Source organism: Ciconia boyciana, chromosome 31 (genome assembly GCF_034638445.1).
Source record: "Ciconia boyciana chromosome 31, ASM3463844v1, whole genome shotgun sequence".
Lineage (NCBI taxonomy): Eukaryota > Metazoa > Chordata > Aves > Ciconiiformes > Ciconiidae > Ciconia > Ciconia boyciana.
Window position 1 is genome coordinate 302055 of NC_132964.1, and position 16521 is coordinate 318575.

At 71.5% G+C, this 16521-nt stretch overlaps 3 protein-coding genes across 3 annotated transcripts; all 3 read right to left on the bottom strand.

Moving 5' to 3' along the window:
• Window positions 1-115: 115 nt before the first annotated feature.
• Window positions 116-599, bottom strand: PSPN (persephin; the record flags this gene model as incomplete). The annotated part of the gene is made up of 1 exon (XM_072848314.1): window positions 116-599. A coding segment is annotated over one exon (483 nt), but the record flags the coding sequence as incomplete, so codon positions are not given.
• Window positions 600-1308: 709 nt separating this feature from the next.
• GTF2F1 (general transcription factor IIF subunit 1) lies at window positions 1309-7275 on the bottom strand. Its single transcript, XM_072848548.1, is given in 14 exon segments — window positions 1309-1529; window positions 2168-2297; window positions 3018-3129; window positions 3132-3152; window positions 3237-3310; window positions 3398-3517; window positions 3638-3699; window positions 3784-3928; window positions 4025-4203; window positions 4763-4933; window positions 5695-5888; window positions 6677-6749; window positions 7108-7154; window positions 7255-7275. Coding segments are annotated over 14 exon segments (1545 nt in total). The 5' UTR covers window positions 7267-7275; the 3' UTR covers window positions 1309-1324.
• A 1417-nt stretch (window positions 7276-8692) lies between these two features.
• KHSRP (KH-type splicing regulatory protein) lies at window positions 8693-15852 on the bottom strand. The gene is given in 22 exon segments (XM_072848315.1): window positions 8693-8726; window positions 9145-9267; window positions 9269-9299; window positions 9399-9451; window positions 9453-9474; window positions 10495-10562; window positions 10564-10687; window positions 10807-11080; window positions 11163-11323; window positions 11413-11733; window positions 11827-11929; window positions 12023-12121; window positions 12207-12305; window positions 12404-12575; window positions 12693-12750; window positions 13255-13326; window positions 13432-13481; window positions 13594-13633; window positions 13772-13810; window positions 13915-13994; window positions 13996-14009; window positions 15567-15852. Coding segments are annotated over 22 exon segments (2250 nt in total). The 5' UTR covers window positions 15780-15852.
• Between the last annotated feature and the right edge of the window lie 669 nt (window positions 15853-16521).

The window sequence follows — 16521 nt, forward strand, 5'->3', positions numbered from 1 at the left end:
CCCCAATAAACAGTGACCCCCGCTGCCAGGCTGGCGCGTTCTGGGGGGGGGGAGCTGTTTATCGGGGGGTGGGGGCTGTCTGGGGGTGGGGGCTGTCGGGGGGGCTGTCGGGGGTCTCACCCCACGCAGCGGCAGGCGGCGGCCGAGAGCTGCCGTAGCTGGTGCCAGCGCTGCCCCTCGTCCAGGAACGCGACGTCCTCGTAGCGGCTGGGCCGGCAGCAGGGGCCGGCCCCCCCCGGGCCCCCCCCGGGGCGCAGGCGGGCCAGGGCCAGGCCGTGGTTGGTGGGGGGCGCGGGGCAGCCCCCCCCGCAGTAGCGGAAGAGCACGGTCTCCTCCGAGGGGTACCCCAGCCCCAGCTCCCGCACCCGCACCGCCAGGCTGCGCAGCCCGCACCGGGACCCCCCCGCCGCCCGGGGGGCCCCCCCCGGGCGGGGGGGGGGGCGCCGGGGGGGTCCCCGTCGTGGCCCCCGGTTGCGGGGGGGCGGCGGCGGCGAGGGGGGGGAGGAGGAGGGGGAGGAGGAGGAGGGGGAGGAAGGCTGCGCGGAGCGGGGTCCCCGCCATCCTGCCCCGGCTGAGCCGCCCCGGCCCCGCTTCGGCTTTTATGGCCCCGGGGCTGCGGGGGGAGGCGGGGGGCCGGGTTAACCCTGCCCTGAGGGGGGGGGGTGTGATTCCCCCGCGGGGTGAGAGGGGTGGGGGGTGACAGAGGGGTTTGGCCCCCCAGACCCCTGGCTGTGGGGCTGGGGGGAGTTTAGTGGGGCCCCTCCCCACCCCGGAGGGGTTAATGGGGGGGCAGTGCCAGGGTGCCTGCGGGGGCAGGTGGGGAATGTGCCCCCCGGGACTGGGGGGCTGGCGGGGGGCGATGCTCCCCTTCGCGGGGCTGTTTTGGGGTGAAATACCCGGGGGTGGGAATCCCCCCAGACTGAGCAGGGCCCCCAGAGGCAGAACCCCCAGTTTGGGGCCAAACCCTGCGGGGGGGGGCGGGAACAGACACCGAAATACCAACGCAGCGGGGGGCCGAGCTGGCGCAACCTGGGGGAAAAAACCCTCAAAATAGCAACAAATCCCAATTCCTCCCCCAAACGGGGACGCCGCGGGGGGGGGCTGCCCCCCCCCCCCAGGCCTGCGTGTGGAAATATGGGGAGGGGCAAGAAGGGACCCCCCCCCCCCCCCCCCAAAATCGTTTGGGGGGGGGGGTGAAGGAGACGAGGGGTACAAAGAAGGTGTTTATTGCGGCGGGGAAACGGGGGACCCAAGGAAAAAGGCGGGGGAGGGGAGCGGGGGGTTGGGGGCCCTGGGGGCCCTGGGGGGTCCTGGGGGGGGGGCCCTACTCCTTGAGGAAGAAGTGCATCTTCTCGCCGATGACCTTGCGCTCGGGGTTGAGGCGCTTGAGGATCTGGGCCAGGACGTTGACGGTGGCGTCGCTGCTCAGCCCCGTGCGCTTGGTCTGGAATTTCTTCAGCAGGTCCTTGGTGGTCATCGGCTTCCGCGTCAGGTAGCGCCGCACCGCCTCCTCCGTCAGCTGCACCTCCCTGCCGGCACGCGCGGGGCCCAGGTGGGACCCCCGAACCCCGCTGGGACCCCCCCAAACCCGCCTGGGACCCCCCAAGCCCCCCTGGAACCCCCCAACGCCCTGGGACCTCCCCAAACCCGCCTGGGACCACCCAAACCCCCCTGGAACCCCCCAAACCCCGCTGGGATCCCCCCAACCCACCTGGGACCTCCCCAAACCCCCTGAGACCCCCACAACGCCCTGGGACCCCCAAACTCCCTGAGACCCTCCCAGCCCCTGGGACCCCCAAACCCGCCTGGAACCCCCTAACGCCCTGGGACCCCACCAGCCCCCTGGGACCACCCTCAAACCCCGCTGGGACCCCCCAACCCCTGGGACCCCCAAACCCCCTGAGACCCCCCAAACCCCCTGGAACCCCCAAACCCCCGGGACCCCCAAACCCCCATGAGACCCCCCTCAAGCCCCCTGGGACCCCCAAACCCCCTGGAACCCCCAAACTCCTCTCAGACCCCCCCCCAGCCCCCTGGGACCCCTCCAACCCCTGGGACCCCCTCAAACCCCCTCGGACCCCCCAAACCCCCTGAGACCCCCCAAACCCCTGGGACCCCCGAACCCCCTGAGCCCCCCAACCCCCGGGACCCCCCCCTCGGTACTCACCCGCTGCTGGGGGTCGATTTGCCCGACTGGGGCTGGGGTGTGGATTTGCCGGAGGGCGGCTGCGGCCCCGCGTCCAGCTTCAGCCGTTTGGCGGCCGGGGGCTCCGGCCCCGCCGGGGGCTGCCGACGGCCTGGGGGGGGAACGGGGTCGGGAGAGGGGCTGGGGGCTGCCCCGGGGGGGACCCGGGGCACTGGGAATCGGGAGCTGCCCCGGGGTGCTGGGAATTGCCCCCCCCAGGGTGCTGGGAAGTGCCCCAGGGGGTCAGGATCTGCCCCAGGAGCCCCCAGAGCTGCCCCAGGGAGCTGGGAATTGCCCCCCCCAGGGCACTGGGAATGGTCCCAGGGGGTCAGGATCTGCCCCAGGGTGCTGGGAATTGCCCCCCACCAGCACCCCCAGGGCACTGGGAATCGGGAGCTGACCTGGGGTGCTGGGAACTGCCCCCCCCAGGGTGCAGGAATTGCCCCAGGGGGTCAGGATCTGCCCCAGGAGCCCCCAGAGCTGCCCCAGGGAGCTGGGAATTGCCCCCCGGGCACTGGGAATGGTCCCAGGGGGTCAGGATCTTCCCGGGGTGCTGAGAATTGCCCCCCAGGGTGCGGGAAGTGCCCCAGGGGGTCAGGATCTGCCCCAGGAGCCCCCAGAGCTGCACCAGGGAGCTGGGAATTGCCCCCCCCAGGGCACTGGGAATGGTCCCAGGGGGCCGGGAATGGCTCCAGGGCACCAGGATCTGCCCCGGGGTGCTCGGAATTGCCCCCCCCGGGCACTGGGAATGGTCCCAGGGGGTCAGGATCTGCCCCAGGACCCCCCAGATTTGCCCCCAGCCCCCACCGCCCCCCGGCCCCCCCGGCCCCACCTTGCTCCAGTTTGGAGGCGGCGGCGCGGAGCGTGGAGCTGGTGCTGCCGGGCTCCGTCGGCGTCCCCGGCCGGCTGTTGCCCCGCGAGCTGCTGGCCGAGCCCCTCCGCTCCCGCTTGGCGGGGTCTTCTTCTTCTGGAGGGGGGCCAGGGGTCAGGGGGCTCCGGGGACCCCCAACGCTCCCCCGCGGGGGGGTGGGGACCCCCCTGCCCCACTCACGGCCATGAAGAGGGCGGAGGAGGTCTCGCTGTCGATGTCGCTCTCCTCCGAGGTCTGCGACTCGTCGCTGCTGTCTGGGGGGGACACGGCGCCCTCAGTCCCGTTTCCGGCCGGTTTCACCCCAAAAACGCCATCGGGGGAGGGGGATGAGGGGGGCTCACCCTTCTTCTTCTTCTTCTCCTGCGGCGTCGGGGCCTTCTTCTCCTCCTCCTCCTCCTCCTTCTCCTCTGCCGCCTTCTCCTCCTCGCTCTCCTCGCTGCTCTCGCTCGCCTCGTCGATGCCTGGGGGGTGGGGGGTGGGGGGGTGGACGCACGACGGTGGCACCGGGGGACAGACGGACGGACACAGACACCCCAGGGCCCCCCCCAGCACGAGGAGGGGGGTCCCGTCCCCGTCCCCACCTTTGGGGCCGTCGTCCTCCTTCGTCACCTTGGGCTTCCCCACCTCCTCCTCCAGCGAGCTGCTGCAGGGCAGAGCGGGGCTGCGTTGGGGAGGGGGGGACACGCACAAAAATGGGGACCCCCCGCGCCCCCAACCCCCCGGCTACCTGGAGGCGTCGGACATGTAATCCACCTCCTGCCCCTCGAAGTCCCCATCATCGCTGTCCTCAAAGGCCTCGTCCTCGGAGCCCTTCTTCTTCTTCTTCTTCTTCCCCACCGGCGCCTTCTTCTTCGGCTTCGGCGCCTTCTCCCCTGGGGGGGGGCAGTGATTTTGGGGGGGTGTCGTGATTTTGGGGGGTGGGGGTGTCTCAGCACCAGCACAGCCCTCCCCACCCCACTCCTGCTCACCTTCGGCCTCGCTGCCCTCGCTCTCCTCGGAGCTGAGCTCCAGGTCGTCCTCCAGGTCGTGGATCTTCAGCTCCCCCCCTTTCTTCTTGGCCTTCTTCTCCTTCTCCTCCTCCTCCTCGTCCTGGTCCCGCAGCCGCCGCTGCTGCATGATGCTGAAGTGGTTCAGCACCTTGTTCCGCCTGGGAGGGAGGGGACGCAGGGGACAACCGGCCGTGTCACACCCCCCCTGCTCCGGGCTCCAGGGCGTCCCCGCCACCTCGGGGACGTGTCCCCAGCGCCTTCCCCCTGCCCCGGGGCGTCCCCTGGGACTTTGGGGGTCCCCTCTGTCCCCAGAACGTCTCCCCCCGGCCCCTCGGCTCTGGGGCGGGTCCCCAACACCTTCCCTTGCGCTCGGGGGGGGGGTCCCCTGGGACCACCCCGCTGTCCCCCCTGGCTCTGGGACGGGTCCCCAGCACCCTCCCCCCACTCCGGGGCGTCCCCTGGCTCTGGGAGGTCCCTGCAGCTCTAGGGGGGTCCCCCAGGGCTTTGGGGGGTCCCCTGGGGTTTTGGGGGGGTCCCCAGCACCAGGACGTCCCCACCACCTCTGGGGTGTCCCCTGGGGCTCCGGGACAGCCCCGCCGTCCCCACACGTCCCCCCCAGCGCCAGGACAGCCCCCCCCGCCCCGGCTCAGGGACGCGTCCTCCCCGCTCGGGGATGTCCCCAGGCCACCCCCTCGTGTCCCCCCCGTGTCCCCCGACCTCTCCCACTCCTCCTCGGCCTCCTCGGCCGTCAGCGTGCGGTGCTTGGCCAGGGGGGTGAAGTTGTACCAGTGCTGCACCGGAAAGGCCTCGAAGGCGCCGTCGGGGCATTGCGTGAAGATGTAGTAGGAGGCGTTCTCGGTGACGCCGCCCTTCTTCACCCCCTTGTACCTGCCGGGGGGGGGACACCGTGGCCCCAGGCTGTCCCTGTCCCCGGCCCCGGGCTGTCCCCACATCCGTCCCCACCCTGTCCCCAGACTCTCTCCAGCCCCACCCCATCCCTGGCACTGTCCCAGTCCAGTCCCCACCCCTGTCCCCAACCCCATCCCGTCCCTGTCCCCACGTTGTCCCCAGCCCCAGCCTTGTCCCCAGCCCGTCCCTTGTCCCCACATCCAGCCCCAGACTCTTCCCATCCCTGTCCCAACCTCGTCCCCTCCCTGGGCTGTCCCTGTCCCCAGCCTGTCCCCAGACTTCCCATCCCCAACCCATCCCTGTCCTCATCTTGTCCCTGTCCTCATCTTGTCCCTGTCCCTGTCCCTGTGTTGTCCCCATCCCCTCCCTGTCCCCATCCTGTCCCTGTCCCTCAGTCGTCCCCATCTCCAGTCTGTCCCCATCCCCATCCCTGTCCTCATCTTGTCCCTGTCCCTGTGTTGTCCCCATCCCACCCTGTCCCCATCCTGTCCCTGTCTCTCAGTTGTCCCCATCCCCCTCCTGTCCCCCTCCCCATTCCCAGTCTGTCCCCATCCCATCCCCATCCCCATCCCTGTCCCCATCCTGTCCCTGTCCCTGTCGTCCCCATCCCCAGTCTGTCCTCATCCCTGTCCCCGTCCCCATCCTGTCCCCCTCCCCTCCCCAGTCTGTCCCCATCCCCATCCCGTCCCCATCCCCATCCCCATCCCGTCCCCGTCCCGTCCCGTCCCGTCCCCGCTCACTTGCGCCCGGCCTTCCCGTTGACCCTCAGCAGCCAGGGCTGGTCCTCGGCCCGGAATTCCCGCAGGACGATCCCGTATTTCTTGCGCCGCGCCTCCTCCCGCAGCCGCCGGTTGAACTCGCTGCCGGCGCCGGACTCGGGCAGCTCCTCCTCTTGGTAAATCTTCTTGTTGCTCAGGTCCCGCTCCATCCGCGCCTGCCGGGGCCCGCTCACACCGGCCCCGAGCCCCGCCGCACCCCGCGGCCCCGAACCCCCCTGTCCCCAAATCCCAGGGTATCCCGCTGTCCCCAAGCCCCGCCACACCCCACTGTCCCCAAATCCCGCCGCACCCCACGGCCCCGAACCCCCCTGTCCCCACATCCCACTGTATCCCGCTGTCCCCAAACCCCGCCGTCCCCGAATCCCACCCTCCCCAAACCCCGCCGTCCCGTCCCCAATCCTGCTGTCCCCAGCTGTCCCCAAGCCCCACGGCCCCCAGGTTGTCACCCTTGAATGCTGCTGTCCCCAAATCCTGTCACCCCTCACCCCCTGTGTACATCCTGTCCCTGTGTCGCCCAGGTCCCCGTGTCCCCCAGATCCTGAAGCCACTGTCCCCAAACCCCATGTCCCTCCCTGTCCCCATGTTCCCCCTGTCCCCCCATCCCTGTGTCCCCCGTCCCCGTCCCCTCCTCATCTCTGTCCCCGTCTCTGTGTCCGCCCACCCCATGTCCCCATGTCCCTCCTCATCCGTGTCCCCCTGTCCCCATGTCGCCCCTGTCCTCATGTCCCCCCATCTGTGTCCCCCCATCCCCATGTCCCCCTGTCCCCATGTCGCCCCTGTCCCCCCATCTGTGTCCCCCCATCCCCATGTCCCCATGTCCCTCCTCATCCGTGTCCCCCTGTCTCCATGTCTCCCCTGTCCCTCTTCATCCCCGTGTCCCCCGTCCCCTTGTCCCCCCGTCCCCATGTCCCCCCATGTCCCCCCGTCCCTGTCCCCGTGTCACCTGGTGCCAGGTGGCGAAGTTGACCTTGTCGGCGGCGTTGAAGGCCATGATGTTGTACTTCTTGGTGGTGTTCCTGCGCGACAGAGACCGTCACCGGCGTCACCAGCCCCCCGAGCCCCCGACACCCCCCAGCCCCCCAACACCCCCAAACCCTGACACCCCCCAGCCCCCCAACACCCCTGACACCCCCAGCCCCCTGACACCCCCAAACCCCTGACACCCCCAAACCCTCGACACCCCCAACCTCCCGACACCCCCAAACCCCCTGACATCCTCCAGCCCCCCAACACCCCCAAACCCCCTGACACCCCCCAGCCCCGACACCCCCAGCTCCCCCAACGCCCCCAAAGCCCCGACACCCCCAAAGCCCCGACACCCCCAAAGCCCAACACCCCCCAGCCCCCGACACCCCCCAGCCCCCCCAGACTCACTTGGGCACCCGGACCACGTACTCGGTGACCATCTGGCTGCTGGTGCCCTGCGGGGAGAGCCGAGGGGGGGTGGGTGCTGGGGGGTCCCGGGGGGTCCCCGGGGGGTCCCTGTGGGTCGCCGTGGATCCCATGGCGTCCCCCACTCACCAGCGAGGCCATCCCTGCAGCGGGGGGACAGGCACCCCAGATGCGGCTCAGGGGGTCCTGGAGAGAGGTGGGGGGTGGTGAAGGTCCTGCCCTGCCCTATAGCTCCCCCCCCAGCCCTATAGACCCTGCACAGCACCCCCGCACCTCCTATAGGGCCCCTTCCCCCCGCAGTGTCCTCAGGGCCCCCCGGCCCCGCCAAAGCCTCCCCATGGCACCAGACACCCCTTCGGGGCCCCCGGGACCCCTATAGGGCCCCCAGGTCCCCTCCCCAGCCCCTGGAGCCCCCATAGGGCCTCCAGCCCCTCTCTGCGGCCCCAGAGGTCCCTATAGGGCCCATACGTCCCCCACAGCACCCCCAAGGGACGTGAAATCCTCTAAGGCCCCTGCCCGCCCCTGGAGCCCCCAGAGACTCCAGCCCCCCAACCTCCCCATGGCCCCAGGCGCCTATTTAAGGCCCCCAGGAGCCCCCAGCCCCTATAGCCCCCCAGCCCCTAGAGGGCCCCCAGACCCCTATAGGCCCCCCAGACTCCTACAGGGACTCCCCAGGCCCCAGGAGCTCCCCCGAGAGCCCTATAGACCCTCCAGGTACCTCCCCCAGACCCCTATAGGGACCCCCAGACCCTATAGGGATCCCCAGACCCCACAAGCACCCCCAGGCCCCCGCGGAGCCCCCATAGGCCCCACCGCGCATGCGCTGGCGCTGCCGCCGCCGCCGTCCGCTCCAGGCACCCGTCGCTGCACTGCGCAGGACCGGAAGTTCCTTCACGCACGCCGCCGGAAGTAGCGCCCCGCCCCGCGGAAGCGTCGCCATAGCAACGGCGGCGGCCTAGCCCCCCAAACCCCTTTTTTCACCCCAAAGAGCCCGAACCTCGAACCCCGAAAAGCCCTTTAATGACCCCAAAGGCTGAGGGGGCCCCAGCCCTCCCGGGGAAGCCCAAACCCCCCCCAGCCCAAAGCGCCGCTTTCTCGCAGCGCCCCAAAGGCCCCCCCCAGGCCAGAGGCGGCGCGGGGCAGAACAACGCGAGTTTTGTTCTCGTTTATTTGTGAAGTTAAAAACAAGCGGTAAAAAGTAAAAACTGAGCATACAATTGCCGTTGGTGGTTGGTTGGTTTTGTTTTTTGTTGGTTTTTTTTTTTTGTTTTGTTTTGTTTTTTCCACCTCCTCTGGAACGGACACGGCGAGGGAGCGGCCGGGGGCCCGGGGGCCCGGCTCCGGCGGCTCCGAGGAATGTTCGGTTCTACCTACGAGCGGGGGCCGGGGGCTCCGGCGACGATCCCGAGGAGGTTTGGGGCGATTCGGGTGGTTTCTGCGAGCGGCGGGAGGAGGAGGGGAGGGGGAAGGGGGTGAAGCCCCCGGGGGGGTCCGAGGTTTTATGGGGGTGGGGGGGCTGGGGGCCGCTCGCCCGGCCGGCCGCGGCCGCTCGCCAAAAACAAAGGGGTCACAGACGGGGGTTCACATTCGGTTCACTGAGCCTGTGGGGAGAGAGGGGGGTCTGGGGGGCAGCACTGACCCCCAGATTAGGGAGGGGGTGTGGGGGCAGCACTGACCCCCAGATTAGGGAGGGGGTCTGGGGGGCAGCACTGACCCCACAATGGGGATGGGGGGTGTGGGGGCAGCACTGACCCCCAGATTAGGGAGGGAGGGATCTGGGGGGGCAGCACTGACCCCCAGATTAGGGAGTGGGGGGACCTGGGAGGTGGCACTGACCCCCACAGTGTGTGGGGGGGTCTGGGGGGCCACCCATAGGGAGGGAGGCCAGCAGTGACACCCCCCCCCCCCACCAGGAGGGGAAGGGGGGCTCTGGATTCCCCCCCCCCATGGGGCAGGGGGCTCCACCCGCACCCAGCCTCGAGGGGGGGTCTGGGGGTCCGGGGGTCGCGGGGGCCGTACCTGCTGTCCCTGCTGCGTGGGGGGCGCGGGCCCGGCGGCCCCGGGGTCTGTCCGTAGTAGGCCGCCTGCTGCCGGTAGTACTCGGCCCAGGCCGCGCTGTAGTCGGGCTGGGGGCCGGGGGGGCCCTGGGACCACCCCCGTGGCCACCTGGGCCGCTGTAGGGGGGACAAGAGGGGGGCTGTGAGATGGGGGGGGTGTCCCCAGTGTGGGGCAGAGCGTTTTGGGGGGAGGGGAAGGTGTTGGGGGGGTCTCACCTTGTTTTTTGTAATATTCCTCCCAGGCTTTCGTGTAGTCCTGCTGCGGGGGCCCCGGGCTGCTGGGGCTGCTGGCCTGGGGGGGGCGCAGGGGGTCAGAGCCTGCCCCCCAGCGCTGGGGGACCCTGGGGGTCTAGGACCCCCCCTCCCCCCAGCACTTTGGGGGCTCCCAGGGTGGTTTGGAGCCCTCCTGAGGAACTCAGAGGGTGTTTTGGGGAGCAGGAGGGGTTTCAGAGGTCCCCGGGGGGGGTTTGGGGCCCCTGGGGGTTTTGGGGCCCCCGGGGTTTTGGGGTGTCCCCAAGGGGATTGAGGGTCACCCAGGGGCACTTTGGGGGCAGTTGGGGTCCCCCAGACAGTTCAGGGCTCCCCATGGGGGGCTGGGGTGCCTTGAGGTGGTTCAGGACCCCCCCCCATATGTAGCTTCGGGGTCCCCATGGGGGCTTTGGGGTCATTCCCCCCCCCCCGGGATTCAGTGTCCCTACCAGCAGTTTGGGGCTCCCCAGGGGCACTTTGGGGTCTCCCCAGGGGGGTTTCAGGGTCACCCAGGGGCAGTTTGGGGGTCCCTGGGGGTCAGGGTCACCCAGGAGCAGTTTGGGGTCCCCAGGGGCAGTTTTGGGGCTCCCCATGGGGGTCAGGGTCACCCAGGGGCACTTTGGGGCCCCGGGGTCGGGGTCACCCAGGGGCACTTTGGGGGTCCCCGGGGAGGTCAGGATCACCCAGGAGCCCTCTGGGGTCCCCAGGGGCACTTTGGGGTCTCCCCAGGGGGTTTCCGGGTCATCCAGGGGCACTTTGGGGTCCCTGGGGGCAGTTTGGGGTCCCAGGGGGTCAGGGTCACCCTGGGGCAGTTTGGGGCTCCCCGGGGGGGTCAGGGTCACCCTGGGGCAGTTTGGGGCTCCCCAGGGGGTTTCAGGGTCACCCAGGGGCAGTTTGGGGGTCCCCGGGGGGTCAGGGTCACCCATGGGCCCTCTGGGGTCCCCAGGGGGGTTCAGGGTCACCCAGGGGCACTTTGGGGCCCCCGGGGGGGTCAGGGTCCCCACGGGCAGTTTGGGGGTCCCGGAGGAGGTTCTCCCCCCCTTCGTTTTCGGGGCGCACTCACCTATTTTCTTATAGTACTCCTCCCAGGCCTTGGTGTAGTCGGACTGGCCGGTGGGGGGGGGGCTGGGGGCTCCCCCTGGACGGGGGCGCGGTGGGGCGGGGGCTGCCCCGGCACCGGCCCGGCGGCTGCTGGTAGTAGTGCGAGTAGTAGGCGGCCCAGGCGGCATTGGGGTCCGCCGCCGCCGCCGCTTTGCCTGGGGGGCCCCAAAAAAAAAAAGGGGGTGAGGTGGGGGAGACCCCGGTGAGGGAAACGGGGCGGGGGCTGCGGGACCTCCCCACCCCCCAAAAGCGAGACGGGGGTCCGGGTACTCACTGGGGTCGTGGGGGGCCGGCGGCTGCCACTGGGGCTAGGTGTTGCCCCAGCCCTGGGGGGGGGACTGGTGCGGGGGGCCTCCGGGGCTGCGGGAGAGGGGGGTGAGGGGGCTGCCAAGAGGGGGAGCCCCCCTCCCTCCCCAAACCCCGTTACTCACTGCGGGGGCCCCAGGGGGGCCCTGGTTGAAGGGTCCCGGGTTGAAGGGTCCCATGGGGCCGGCGGGTCCCGGCGGCCCCCCCGGCCCCGGCCCCGGCCCCACGGGGCAGGGCGGACCCTGCGGAGCGGAGAGGGGGTCAGCGCGAGGACGGGGAGGGGGAACGGGGGGTGTTGGGGTGCCCCCCGCGCCCCCTCCCCACCTCGATCTTCTCCTCGATGAGCTGCTTGGCGTGGTCGATCTGCTGGGGGGAGCCGCGGATGATGAAGAGCTTAAAATTGGGGTCCCCGTTGGGGGGCAGCTGGCGGGAGATCTCCACGAAGGCCCCCGTCTGCTGGTTGATGGCTTTGACGTTCTCCCCGCCTGCGGGGGGGGGACAAGGGGGCAGCAGGGGAAGGGTTTGGGGGGCTGGGGTGTTTCTTTTTTGGGGGGGGGGAAGGGGCTGCGCTCACCTCTGCCGATGACCAACCCGCACTTGTGGGTGGGGATGGAGAAGGTCATCTCGCCCCCGGGGGGACCCCAACTGCCCTGGCCCCGCCCGCGCCCCCGCCCCCCCGGGGGCATCCCCGGCCCCGGGGGTCCCGGGCCGCTCTGCGGGGGAAGGGAGGCGTCAGGGTGGGGGGGAGGGCGGTCACCCCCGTTTCGGGGCACCCCGGGCCGCCCCCCCCCTACCCGCAGGCTCTGGAGGAGGTCGTTGATGATGCGGGCGGCGTGCTCGCAGCGTTCGGGGGGGCCCATGATGTGGGCGATCTTCTCGGGGCCCGTCCCGTCGTCTGGAAGAGGAGTGGGGGGTAGGGGGTTATGGGGTGCGGGGAGGGGTCGTAGGGACCCCCAAAATGCGGGGGGGGGGGCGGGGGGCTCCTCACCTTGTTTGAACTGTATCCGCACCCCCGCGTCGTTCTGGATTTTCTTAATCATCTCCCCGCTGCGGCCGATGACGACGCCGACCGAGTGCCGGGGAACCGGTACCTGAGGGAGGGGAGGGGCATGAAATGGGGCTGGGGAGGGGGAGGGGGGAGGGAAAGCGGGGAAGGGGGGGGTTGGGAGCCCCCCCGGACTCACGTCGATGCCACCGCCGATGCGGGAACCGTATTCGTTGCGGTCGCCGAAGCCGCCCTGGTCGCGCTCGCGCAGGATGTCCATCACCATCTCGCAGGCTTGCTGCAAGGCAGGGGGGGTTTGGGGTGGGGTGGGGGGTTTTTTGGGGGTGCGAGGGGGTGTTTTTTGGGGTGGGGGCGTTTCTCACCTGGACTTTGTAGGGATCCCCGATTATCCGCAGGGGTTTGTCGACGTTGGTGTTTTGGGAACCGTCTTGGATCAGGATCATCTTCACCCCGGCTCGCTCCTGCGGTGGGAGGGTGAGCTGGGGAGACCCCCCCCCCCCAAAAAAAAAACCAAACCCGTGGGGGGGGTGGGTTTTATTCTGGGGGTCCCCGGGGGTACCTGGAGCTGCTTGATGGTCTCGCCGCCCTTGCCGATGACGAGGCCGGCCTTGCCGGCGGGGATCATGATCTCCTGCACTGTCCCGTTCTGGCCGTTGGCGTTGTCGTGGAACTGGCCCGGGGGTCCCCCCCGCCCCCGCGAGACGATGTCGTCCAGCATCAGCTTCGCCTTCCTGGGGGTGGGGGGCACGGGTGGGGGTTTGGGGGCCCGCAGGGGTTTGTTGGTTTTTTTTTGGGGGGGGGAGGGAGGGACACGGGGACGGCCCCCCCCGCGCCGGGGCCCTACTCACTGCACGGCCTCGGGGGATCCCGTCAGGGAGACGCTGCGCTCCGGCAGCCCGCCGCTGTCTGCGGGGAGGGGGCACGGCGGGAGGGGGGCAGGCGGGGGCGGCGCGGCCCCCCCTGCCCCACGGCAGAGGAAAGGGGGGTTTGGGAGACCCCCCCCTGTGCCCCACAGCGGGGGGAAAGGGGGTGGTGGTGGGAGCCCCTGTCCCGTATCGGGGGGTGGGGAAGAGGGGTTTGAGCGGGGAAGGGTTGGGGATCCCCCACCCCACACTGGGGAAAGGGGGGCTGCAGCTCCCCCACCCTGTATGAGGAGAAAATGGGGTCTGGGGAACCCCAATTTAGGGACAGGGAGATTAGCCTGCCCCCCCCCCCCCCCCCATGCCCCCCACCCACAGAAGGGGGACTGGGAATCCCCCACCCCACACTAGGGATTGATTGGGGACCCCCCAGGAAAGGAGGCGTGGGGGACCCCCCCCGAGGGCAGGAGAGGGGTACGGGGATCCCCTGCCAGGAGCTGGGGGATCAGGGCCCCCCCCGGGGAACTGGGGGGTCGGGGCCCCCCCTTACCTGGGGAGATCTGTACTTTGCAGCCTGAGTCCTGCTGGATTTTGTTGACCTGCTCCCCCCCGCGGCCGATGACTGGGGGGGGAAGGCGCCGCGTGGGGGGCTGCGCTGGCCCCCCAACCCCTCCTGCACCCCCAAACCCCCTGCACCCCCAGAGCCCCCCGAGCCCCCCACACTCACTGAGTCCCACCATGCCGTCAGGAACACGGTACTCCTCTGTCACCGTCGACCTGCGGAGGGATGGGGGGGGCATCAGGCACCCCCCGGCCCCCAAAACCTCCCGGGACCGCTCCAAAATCTGCCAGGAGCCCCCCAAAAAACCCCAGGACCCCCCCATCTCACCTGGGCGGGGGGTGGATGGGTCCCAGCTGGGTCGGAAGCGCTGCGGAGAGAACCAAACCCCCATGAGGGTAGGTGGCCACCCGCCTCCCCCGGCCGGGGGGGCCCCAAGAGGGTCCCTGAGGCCCCCCCAAAGCTCCCGGGGGGCCGCAGCCCCCCCCAACCCGCCGGCCGTACTCACAGTCCCCCTGCGCCGCCAGCTTCTTGCTCTCCGGCTGGTCTGGGGGCGAGGGGGGAAGCACCGTTAGCTGGCCCCTGGCTGCACCCCAAAAGGGGGCCACCCACCTTGGGGTGCCCCCCAATATGGGGGTGCCCCCCCCTTACCGCCATCCTCCAGCTGCCGCTTCTGCCCCCCGAAGCCGAAGTCGGGGGTGTTGTTGTTCACCGTCGTTGCCGCGTCCCCCGATTTTCGCCGCTACCTGCACAGGGGACGGTCGGTGCCCGGCGGACACCCTGAAAAACGGCCCCCCAGGGGGAGAGGGGCCCTCCCAAACCGCCGCACCGGCCCCACACCAGCGCAGGGTGCCCCCAAAACCTTCCCATGGGCCCCACGCTGTGGCGGGGGCCCCCAAAATGTGCCTGTGAGCCTCACAGTGCTGCAGGGGCCCCCCCCAAACCTCTCCACGGGCCCCACACCACAGTCGGAGCCCCCAAAACCACCCCCTGACCCCCCACCACAGCAAGGGACCCCCAAAACCTCCGTATGAGCCCCTCGCCACAGGGGGAGCCCCCCAAAACCTGCCCGAGGCCCTCACCATGGCAAGGGGGCCCCCCAAAACTCCCTATGAGCCCCACACTGTTGTGGGGAGCCCCCAAAACCTCACTATGACCCCCAGGCTGCAGGGGGAGCCCCCGAAACTGCCCCATGTCACGACGTGAGACCCCTCTCCACAAGCCCCACATCGCGGTGGGAGCCCCCAAATCCCCCCACGAACCCCACATCGTGGTGGGAGCCCCCACATCCCCCACATCGCGGTGGGAGCCCCCAGATCCCCCCACGAACCCCACATCACGGTGGGAGCCCCCACATCCCCCCACATCGCGGTGGGAGCCCCCAGATCCCCCCACGAACCCCACATCGCGGTGGGAGCCCCCAAATCCCCCCACGAACCCCACATCGCGGTGGGAGCCCCACACCGTGGTGGGAGCCCCCTAAACCCCTCCATGAACCCCACATCACGGCGGGAGCCCCCAACCCCCATGAACCCCACATCATGGTAAGAGCCCCCAAAACCAATCCACATCATGGTGGGAGCCCCGCCAAACTCCTCCACGAGCCCCACACCGTGGTGGGAGCCCCCCCAACCCCCCCACACTAAGGCGGGAGGCCCCAAAACCGGGGGCACTGCCGAGGGGAGCGAGCCCCCGGGAGCACTCCCGCCTCCCCCAGCCCCCCCTGCCCCCCGCCGCGATTCGGGGCGCCCGGGAAAAAGCCGGGGTGGTGGTGGGGGTTTGAGGGGTGGGCGAGCGCCCCGAGAGCCCCCAGGCGCCCCCGCCGCCACGGCCGAACGTCCCCCGCCGCCTCCTGGCCTCGGTCCCGGGCCCCGCTCCCCGTCCCCTTCCCCGAGGCGGCTCCGGCCGCCCCGGTACCGTTCCCCGCTAATTACCGCTAATTACGGCGCCCGCGGGGCGGCTCTTCCAGCGCCCGGCCCGGACCCCGGCGGGCGGCGGCGCGGCGGCCCCGGGACCCCCCCTCGCTCCCGGTACCCCCAGTCCCGGCTCTCCCTCCCCCCCCCTCCGCGGCGGGCAGGGCCCGGGGACCCCCCGCCTCCCCGCAGCCCCCCCCCGGGGCAACGTGAGGGCGCGGGAAGGGGCGGGGGGGGGAGGGGGACACCCCGCGCGCCCCCGGGGGGGCGGGGCCTTACCGGGAGGGTGGGGGAGGGGCCCGGCACGGCGGGGGAGGGGCCGCGGCGCCGCGGCGGGGGCAGGGGGACCCCGGCGCCTCCCGGTGCCTCCCCCCCCGCCGGGCCCCTCACCTGCCGGGCCCGCTGCACGGCGTCGGCGAAGGCGTCCTTGCGGATGCCGCCGGGCGGGCCCCCCCCCGCGCCGCCCGGGCCCGGCCCGCCGCCCGCGGCCCCCCCCGCGCCCGCACCGCCCGGAGGCGGCGGCCCCCCGGCGGAGGCGGCGGCGGGGGCCCCCCCGGGCGGCCCTGGGGCGGGCGGCGGCCCGGCGGGGCTGTACTCCGACATGGCGGCGGCGGCGGCGGCGAGGGCGCGACGCGGGAACAGGCCGCGCTCTCCACACACCGCGCGGGGCACGCTGGGAGCGGGGCGGGGCCACGGCGGGGGAGGCCCGCCCACCCCGCGCGGCCGCCGCCAATCGCCGCGCCGCCCGGCCCTGACTGGCGGCGGCCGCCGGCCAATGGCGGCGGGGAGGGAGCCGGCGCGCGGCGGCGGGCGGGCGGGCCGGCGGGAGGAAGTGAGTGGCGGCGGGAACGACCAATCGGCGCGGGAGCGGCGGCGGGCGCGGGCGCTCATTGGAGGGCGGGTGGGGGCGGGACCGCGGGGACGGACGGGGCGGCCGGCCAGTCGCGGCGGCCGCCGGGACGCTATTGGACGAGGAAGCGGATGGCGGGGGGCGGGGCTGCTCTTGACTGACGGTCGCCGGGGCCAGTGCCGCGCGGCGACCTCCTGTCCCGCCCCCGCCAGCCAGCTATTGGAGTAGGCGGCGCCTCACTGACGGCCACCGGAGCCAATCGGAGGGCAGGGAGCCGCACGACCGCCGGCCATTGGCGGGCGCGGGATGGGGCGGAGCTTTTTTAGAATGACAGGCGCGAGAATCAATCGGCGGCAGCAAACGCGCGACCGGATTGGTGAGCTTCGATGGGCGGGGCCACGCTGGAGCGAGAGCCCGCCGGGCCAATCGCAGGGCGGTCTGCTCCCTGTGGGCGGACCCCCGGTGATCGATGGACCACGGGCCAATCACCCGCCA